This window comes from Melampsora larici-populina (genome assembly GCF_000204055.1).
Source record: "Melampsora larici-populina 98AG31 unplaced genomic scaffold MELLAscaffold_54, whole genome shotgun sequence".
Classification (NCBI taxonomy): Eukaryota; Fungi; Basidiomycota; class Pucciniomycetes; order Pucciniales; family Melampsoraceae; genus Melampsora; species Melampsora laricis-populina.
The window spans coordinates 213,926-223,643 of record NW_006768818.1 but is presented as its reverse complement, the minus strand read 5'-3'; the positions used below and the strand labels follow the sequence as shown (position 1 = coordinate 223,643).

Below are 9,718 nucleotides of genomic sequence, written 5' to 3'. Positions count from 1 at the left end.
AGAAACCATCAGTAATTTTTGATGTATATGACCAGCAGAGTATATAATACAATCTCTTGGTTGACAGCCTTAAGGTGCGCCAAAATTCTAAATGTTGCCCAACACAACACTTTTGTGTCTTAATTCTGAGTAGTTTTTGTTGAGATTCTGAAATTTGCTGTGGGTAACAAGAATATTAAATGCGGTAGTTATTTCACCCCATCAAAAAAGACTGATTGTTCCATTGGAATCCACATGGTAATTTCAAGGTAAATACTATTTATCTATCTAATTCAAGAGAAACAGGTTTTCATTACCAAAAATTGCCAGGAAGAAATTCTATAGTCAAGTCTTTTATTTTGACAAATTATTAAAGGAGACATCACCAACAGTATTCATACACCTAACATTCATAGTGATTTATTCTGAGATGGCAGTTGATCATGACTCTCAACAAGACTTAAACTTTTGTGATGTTAATACAATTTGAAATTGACCTCTCAGACAACAGACATACTCATGATCTACACCTCACTACATATCACGTCAAGTAATTGCAAGGAGCTACGTGATGTTTCAACTGGATCCCTGGTGCAGGCATACCCGCCCAGTTATCCGTCCGTGACGATAAAGGTACAGTCACTGCGCACTATAAGCATCATTAAAAATGCACCAAATTTGATGCTTACAAAGCGCAATGCATCATTTTGAAAGGATCTTACTGCATATTTGCATTTTTTTAACCAAAATTTGATTCCTATAGTGAAATATGCTTACTCAATGTGTGCTCATATTGAGCGGCAACTTTAGTGACATCAAGTGAACTCGATGAGCTTGATTGATACCTTCAAGGTATTGATCCAATGGGATCATCAAACATGAACAATCCACAATCTGTGTTGGATTGGCGGAGAGTAAGTGAGCATAAACTAGATTATCTTGATTCCCTACTGATATTTGATTTTATGCAGGCTCATACTGGTAAATACCCAGTCTTATCAGTATTAGATCAGGACTATCTTTCAACCTGGGCAGTGTATGCAGCCCCTGAACAACTGATCTCAATTGCTGGATGGATATGTACAGCATAATGTGGCAGTTTGGTTCCACAAACCATCAAAATGTTGGTCAGTAGTCAGTTGTGGGTTTCAGAGGGCATACCTCTAACTAGTAGCTTTTCTGAAGCTAGCAAGGTGATCAAATTTGAAAATAAAGCGGTTCAAAAGAAAACCCCAAAGTCCCATTTCTAATACAATTTTATATTTCAATTTTTACCCCTTTTATTCTTATTTCATCACAGTCATTACAATAGGAAGGTTCAAAAAGAGAAACACAAGCCATGTGGTCTCCAAGTTGCAATCAGTCTTTTTGGGGATGCTCAATCCTTCAAAATCCTGATTTCAAAGTGTTGAATGCTCTAAATTTATCTTTTACTGCTTTGTAAATTCAGGAACACCATCCCAACAGGAGTTTTTTTGGCTTCTTTTTCTTTTTCTTTTTGTTCTTTTTTTATTTTTTGTTAATCAAAGAGGAAAACCTAGGGAAAAAAATTAAGAGCAAAAAGGTTCTTTTTTGACCAAAAATCGTTAAAATCCAGGGAAACAACAAAGAATGGAAGTAATTATTTTTGGCTCAATTGTCCCTGTCTTTTGTAAATTCAGGGACATGATTAAAAATTTTTAAGGCTGATTACAAGATTGCAAATCTGTGAACCACCTCTAAAGGTGGTTCACAACCTTAAAACTTACCTAAAATTTATAGAGCCCAAACAAAATGTAAAATATAAAAAAGGGCTGTGAAAGCCATTCTTGAACTGCCCTAATAAAATCATCATCTTGTCAATTTATGGTCTTTTCATTTTTTCAGCTTCTTTATCCTAAAATTGAAGGTGTTTGTGCCATTTCATTTCTCTTCTTCAAATTTTATACACTCATTCATTACCTTTTTTATGCTTCCTTCAAAGTCTACTGCAGAGTTTGATTTTTCTGTTCTTTCTTTCATTTTTTGACTTGGGGAAATGAATAAACACACTTTTGTTGCCTGTGATGCTGCACAACACATTGAAAACTGACTACACCTTCAGCTTCTGAATTTTGCTTCAACTCATCCTCTGTTAGATAATGCATGCAACGGTGGCACAGCTAAGCTAAGTTAGCGCTTAGCGGTGCATTAGCTTAGCAATTTTTTTCCCGCGAAGCTAGTGCAAAATCCTTAGCGCGTGTCAGCTAAGCTAAAGCAATCCAGGATTTCCTTGAGCGGGTGGGTGCTAAGCTAATTAGCTTAGCGGGTCTATGTACCGATAAGCTAAGACCTTCAGCAGGCCAGATGCCGCTAATATTAGCGGGTCTTGATAGCCAGGGGCAATAGCCCCTCTATTTCTGCTCAAACCCGCTGTTGGGCCTTGTCTTTGGCCTGAATCTGGGTCGGTCTTTTATACACTTCTTTATTGTGTTTTTGAAACTCCCACATCTTCAGCTCCAATCGCATCTCTCCACCCCCAATCCTACCTCGATCCTACCAATTCACCTCCGATTCCACTTGGCCAATCATAAACGACAAACCCAACAAAACAAATACTGACAGTCCAAATGTTACAAAAAAAACTTCTGAAATCAGAACACGATAACAGAAATAAAACTATTAATTTCAGAAAAAAGAAATTCAAGCACATATAACAACCAAGATAATCCAAAGTTAAACTTGGTATTTCATCTTTTAACATGCATTCAAATCAATAGATATCAATCAATAGATATTAAACTTCATGAAACAGATCCTCAGATTACAATTTGATTTACTATTGATATTTGTCCTTTTATACTCTGATTCATTACAAGATGACTTAATAAATGATACAAGAAAATAGCTTATAGATCAAGATGAAAATCTATCCTAGTTTCACCAAGTGAAGAAAATTAAAAACCCAAATGACAATCTTGCCAAAAGTGTTCTACACTCAATAAGGACCAGGCGCACTTTGTCCAGATTGTTGCACATTGTTAGCAGGGTTTCCACTGCTAGAGTGGTTTTTGAATCTGGGATCTGCAGAGGAATTCGGTTAGAGTGCGACTGACATGCTACAGAGTGTCACTCGCTCACCTATCTAAAACCATGCACAATGTTTAATATGTCCAATGATTAAGTTTACCTCGGCCTGAATGCTGAGCTTGTGTTATATCTAATTCAAGCTGCAATGCTTTCCCTTTGAAAAGATTGAACAGAAACGAGTAAGATTCTGTAGCTCCAAAAATCACTACAAAAGGGCTACCCCAACATGAGAAACAAGCAAACTAACCACATAGAGTTGGATTTTAGGAAATTTTTGACTGAGGAGAGCGGATAACACAATCGGGCAAACATATAAGCAATTCCAGCATGTGTAGCTTACATGCATTTCCACACCCAAGACCTTTCACAGAGAAGAACTCCCAAAACCCATGGCTCTTTGCTGTGGTTTGACCTTGCAAAGTTCATGCGGACAACAAAATTTGGAGAGAGGGGCAAATAAAATCACTTTCCAAAAGGCCAAAAAACTGAATGTTTGACAATGATGATGTTGAATAGTGAGACAATCAGAAGGTCCAGAAATCTGCCTTTTTGATTCTTTACTATGCAGGGAGAGACATCCGGAGTAAGGGGTAGATGACCATCATACACTCATGATAGATGAATGGATGATGTTGTGCCTCACTGAAACTATGTGAGGCGCGACAAGAAGAAAACGAGTATCTTGCTGTTTGGACTGTAAAGGACATCTCAAAAGGACAATTGACCCAAATTTGAGACAAGAAAGTGAGAAAACGTGAAAAACGATGCAGTCTCAAATGACTCAAAATTATCATCTATTCATCTAATACTTTAAATATGATTTTATTTGATCAAACTTATTTACAACTTTCCAAATTTAATTGATTTATTTGACTTTCACCTTTGCAAATGGTATCATAAGATGATTATTCTTGGATTTTACTCAAAGTAGCCCCCCCATGTGAGCTTTGACTGCCCCCTTTTAGCCGGTGAAAAGAAAACTGTTACTTTATAATACAAACGTGTGATGGGAAGGGGGCAGTCTGGAACAGGACCCAGGATTGTGCCTATAGAGGTCTGACAAAACCCCTGTTTCAGTTTTTGGGCTCTACACAACACACCCCTCCGTGCACCAGGTTCCAGAGCACTCCAAAAGATGCGCATGGAGTAGGGCTATCAAACAAGCCTACTTTGAGGCTCTCAACTTTGCTCACTTGGGCGCAAAATCAATCGGCACAAAATTTTTCTGTGCCTCCAAGGCCTGATTCTGATGTTTGATTTTGAGGCTGGTTTGACTGTTACATCCAAATAACTCGGGAACTATAGGTGCTAGAAGTTTGAAAGCTAGCTTAAACAAAAGCCTTTGATCTCATGTACATTTCACACTACTGTAGGTCTTGTAGATATGACATTTAGTGCCCGAAAACCTCGTCAACAAAATGTTGGATGTTTTCATAACAAGTCTGGCAATCTCATTGCGGTGGAGGTTTCTTGATCTCTCACTCAAATCTCTATTTCCTGGACTAGTTTGGAGAATACAGGTGCTGTGTTCAAGACCGCCCGCTTTATTCACTAAAAACTTGCAATCAGCTCTAATCAGCTCTCTGGACCGCCCCCTATCTTGCAATAGGCAATATTTTGAATTGAAATACAGCATAAAAGGGGGCGGTCAAACCTCACATGGGGGGGCTGCTTTTGGTAAAATCCTTATTCTTTCCTTTTTCAAGATCAAACATTTCTTTTCAAGTAATGAATAAATTGCTGCTAATCCCACTAATTAGCGGTTTAGCGCCCAAATTCGTGCTAAGCTAAGGCCGTAGCTTGGCGGGATCCTTTTCTGGGTGCTAGGCTAATATCCTAGCATTAGCGGAATTGCGCTAAGCTTAGCATTAGCAATTTTTTGCCAAGGTGGCAAAAAACCTTAGCGTAGCTTAGCAAGCCACCGTTGTTGCATGTGCTCCACGTCAGTCATGCAGTATGGCAACATTTTCATTTTTCATGTATTCACCTGCTTTGGTCAAATGATACACTTCCCAAGTATTCATACAATTGAGGCACTGTCCTCTTCTTTGCACTGGAGGACTGAAGACACTTTCAAATTCTCCATCTACATACATCCAAATCTACTAACATCCATTATCATTGTGGTCATCTACTTGACCAATAGATTTTAGTTGAAAGGAACAAAGTCAGCATGATTGTGTTCATCTCTGTTCATCTACTTAATCAATAGATTTCAAGTGAAAAAAACGAAGTTGCCAAAAATTCATGACATCAAAGAGATTGTATGCTCTGAAATTCTTCATCTTCATCTGATTGGTTTGAAGTTGAGTTGAGGTTATTCCATTGACCTATTTCAATTCCAAAAATAACTAACAGTTGAAATTTCATTGATTGGCATTGAACATTCTCCACTTGGTTCATGTGGCTGCGAGGTTTGGACTGCATTGGATGTGAAAGGTGAAAAGGCAGTTTTGATTGTTGACTTTGGTGTTGGAGGCCGGGTTGAGTTTTGTTTTTAACGTGTGGTAAAATTTAACAATTGACTTGCAAATTGATTGAAAATCAACTAGCGCGGGGCTAATTCCTCACCAGTGTTGAAAAGGCCCCACAATCATAACACTGCTTCAAGGAGCTGTGTTTGTTCCAGCTGCTTGAGCCGATCAGCTCAAAGTACATAAGTTACCTGCGCTGCCAACTGCTGCCAAGCACCGCCGAAGACCGAGGAGAATTGGCCCTGGTCACGTAGCTTCGAGGACCTCTTGCATACTTTGCGCGTGGGAACGCCGCGTGGCAACCGGCGTCGGCGAAAGGGTAAACTCAACGAAATGCACTTTTGCCGGGACATATATGGTGGTGAAAAAGATAAAAAAAACTTATATGTTCGAGTACCAACTATTGTATGTACTTCAAGTGGCAGAAGTGGCAGTGTACCGAAATTGATTTCTTTGGCCAGTACTCTACTACTCCAGTTAAGTCCAGTATGTAAGTAAGTACCAACATCGCACGCTGTCGCTGCCGTCAATTGCTCCCGAAGGCCCCTGACCGCATCGTTTGAGAGAGTCCAAAGTTCAAACTAGCTGACAAGTATCTTTAGCTACACGTTGATGACGTTGACACAGTCAGGCTCGCAATCGGGCGAGAGCCTGAGTCAGAGTGCTAGTCAGAGTCAAAGAGCCCAAGCCAAATTGAATACGTATAAGAAGAGCGTATACTCAGATACCTTTTTTGTGACTCACCTTGTCCTAGCGGTCTCTCCGCGTATCTCTGATAACTTCCACAAGGCTTTCTACATATATTCAAGACCTCATAGAAATTGCCACCATCGCTGGGGTAAGCATCTTTGCAATCTGTCTCTTCACCCTGAGCAGCATTCAGACATCAGCTGTGGCTCAATCCATCCTCTCCCTTAACCTTTTCCGCCTTCTTGGGGGCTCCCTAGCCGATTGATCCACGATATGGCTTCAACTTGCTGTTCACACCGAGATGCGGAGACGACGGGCGCACTTGGGTTCAAGAATGACGATCAGTATGGGATTGACAGCTGCCCAGAGCAGAGTCAAGTGTGTACCAATTTTGATTCTTGCTATTGGTGCCATCACATGTGATTAATGCTATGTGCATCCTTAGATAGATGCTTTAGCCGAGAAACAGGCAGTTCGAAAACTTGATCTAGCGTGAGTCAACGTTTCTGGACAGTGAGTGGCCGCAAATCACACTGATATTGAATGTGAGCTTTTGCAACAGGGTGATACCAATTGTATCGGTGTTCTACTTCCTCAGCTTCCTTGACCGTTCAAATCTTGGTTTGTAACAATGGTTTTTCCCTTAATAATGTTTGGCTCTTAACTGATGATGGCCTCACGAATTGAACTTGCAGGAAATGCTCGGGTTGCAGGTAGACATATTTAAGTCCGCGCACTTTCATTAGTTACTCGAGTTGAACATTTGCTTTCTGTGAATCAGGACTTCAAGAAGGGCTTGGGTTGTCGGACCATCAATATTCTGTGGCATTGACGGTAACATACATGTAAGCAATTGACTTGATCATGAAGCACCACAGCAGTATACCGTGATTGCCCATTCATTGGCAGCTAATTTGACGTGCTCTCTCTCTGAACCATTAGTCCGTATATTGTAAGTTTTCCATGATACCTCGAGTAATATGATTAGTGAATCACTTTTGCTGACCAGCATTGATGCTTAGATGGCTGAACTACCAGCGAATCTGTACCTCAAAAAGATTGGCCCCCACATCTTCCTACCAACAATTGTAACGATCTGGGGTATTGTTACCACGTTGCAAGGGTTTATCACCTCTTACAGCGGTCTAATCGCGACTCGGTCAGTTCTGCCTCCAACTTGAGATAGTTAGCAAGCATTTCCAACTGATATCGATGCCATGAACATGAGTCACAGATTTTTCCTTGGTTTAGTCGAAGGTAAGGTATTCTATGCACACGACCTGGTTCAAGGCTAACAAACATTGTTCTTTCCCTGTAACAGGCGGACTGTTTCCGGTGAGTTGTGAACAAACCGTTTTGTCCCAAACTCAATACGGAAATTGACCAACTGCATCATAACAGGGCATAGTCCTGTATCTTTCGACCTTTTATACTCGGTAAGGAAATTTGATCTCTACAAGTTGCTATTGGCCCCTCACTCATGTGTGTGTCTTCTGCTCTGTTCCATGGTCATGGCAGTCGCGAATTGCAGCTGCGCATTGCATTATTCTTCTCTGCGGCCTCGTTGTCAGGCGCCTTCTCAGGTTTATTGGCATATGGCTTGATCCGTTTAGATGGAGTGGGCGGCCGGCCAGGATGGGCTTGGATCTTCATTGTCCGTATCCTTGCGCTCAATTTTTCGTTCGACCATCCGAGAATCAAGGATACCAATCTCACACAATGTGCAACATGATTGATTCTCAAGGTCGAGGGTCTCTTTACCGTTCTGGGTGGCATTGTTGGCTATTTCATCATCCCCGCTACACCTACTGCGACCCGCTTCTTGAGTGCGAGACAAAAAGAGTCGGTTTCATTTGCCTGCATCTCGATCGAGTTATGAGGTGTTGGAAGTTTGATAGAGTTTGATGCTTACCAAAGAAATGTATCTTGCATTCAGAATCATATTGAAGCGTTTAGAGAGAGATCAACCTTTGACAGATATAGATGAACAGTTTTCCTGGTGGGAAGTTTGGGCATCACTCAAGAGCCCACACGTTTTATTCAACGTCGCCGCGTTGTTTGCATCGGGAACTTCTCTTTACAGCCTGGCATACTTTCAACCAACCAGTTGCGTCCAAGCGGCAAGCTTTTGAACATTCCACACATAGATGATTACTGACATGGGCTGCTTTCTTTTTTGGATCCAGTTGTCAACAGTGTAAGCTTTCTCCTTCCTAGCGACGCTTATGCCTTTCTGATCCTCTTTCTTCTGTGTTCAGCTTGGATACGATTCACATCAAACACAGCTGATGAGCGTACCTCCCTTCGCAGTTGCTTTTGTTTGTATGCCGATTTTGTCCAATTTCCAAACCACTATCTTTTGCTGACTATATGTATTTTGAAATCAGTCATGTTGGCGTCTGCCTATTGTTCAGATCGCTTTCAAGCCAGAGGGGCTACAACGTGCGGCGGTGCGATCCTCGGAGTAAGCAGAAGCTTGGACTCAAAATCTCCAATCCCATCCGTGAGATGTATAGACAGCTACTGATTGATATTGAATTGGTCTTCACGTTTGATTTCAAATGTAAACCGCCAGTTGATTGGCTTCATCATGTTCTTTCAAGCAGATCCGTCCCAAACCAAGCTCAAATACGCCTCACTATTTTTATCGGTGCCAGGAATTTACTCAATACCACCCTCCGTGGCTGCCTGGCTATCGAATAATAGCTTTGGTCATTATAGGAAAGCTGTCTCCATAGCTGTTGGGTTTGTTTCCGCTAATGGTGGAGGTATTTTGAGTACCTGGGTAAATCTGTCTCATCTGGTCTCCTAGATCCCAAATTTCTCTATCTAACGTCGCCTATCATCTTGCCATGATAGCTGTTCCCTCGTTCCGAGAGGCCCAAATTTCGCAGAGCCTGCATTATCAACATTGCATTGTGAGTGTATTTGATCCCTTGGAATATGTCTTTTGTCCTTCCCCTGCCCCCAAACAATTGTGATCGCTAAAACAGAATTTGACTATCTTCTTTTTTCCTTTTCCCATTCGTCGTCCTTGAAATCAGCTCTGGCGCCACTTTCTTATTTACAATCATGAACCTGTGTTGGCTTCGCTATGCGAACGTTCGAAAAAGGGCTAGGCGAGATAAATTGCTTCATGGCTATCAACTTGACACAAGTCAATCAAAGGTTGCTTATGCTGAAGGCATTCGCGCATGGAGAGAACTTGGGGATCAACACCCTGACTTCATCTACGCCTATTGAAAGTTGATGCTCACATAATGATAACGCTACAACGACATTATCTCTTGTTAGATGATCCTACACTCAAAAATTGAGGTGGAGAGTACATCCCATGATTCCTTCATCTTATCATTTTATCCCGCTCTTCGCAAGTCTACTTACTCTTGGAGGTTGAGAATTCTTGCACGTTGTTAATATTAGATTTTATTGTATACACGCTGTGTCACGAAATATAAAGATGTTACTGTTTTGCAAAGAGACGTTGCAGGAATCAATCCACACGCCAAAATGATCGCCTGTCTTGA

At 41.0% G+C, this 9,718-nt stretch overlaps 1 protein-coding gene across 1 annotated transcript; it reads left to right on the top strand.

Annotated features, from left to right (window-relative positions):
- Positions 1-6,754: 6,754 nt before the first annotated feature.
- MELLADRAFT_39483 (uncharacterized protein) lies at positions 6,755-9,003 on the top strand (the record flags this gene model as incomplete). The annotated part of the gene is made up of 14 exons (XM_007415875.1): positions 6,755-6,812; positions 6,887-6,904; positions 6,973-7,036; positions 7,134-7,143; positions 7,214-7,350; positions 7,426-7,448; positions 7,513-7,526; positions 7,593-7,627; positions 7,710-7,845; positions 7,936-8,033; positions 8,128-8,302; positions 8,450-8,513; positions 8,579-8,694; positions 8,815-9,003. Coding segments are annotated over 14 exons (1,137 nt in total), but the record flags the coding sequence as incomplete, so codon positions are not given.
- Positions 9,004-9,718: the final 715 nt, after the last annotated feature.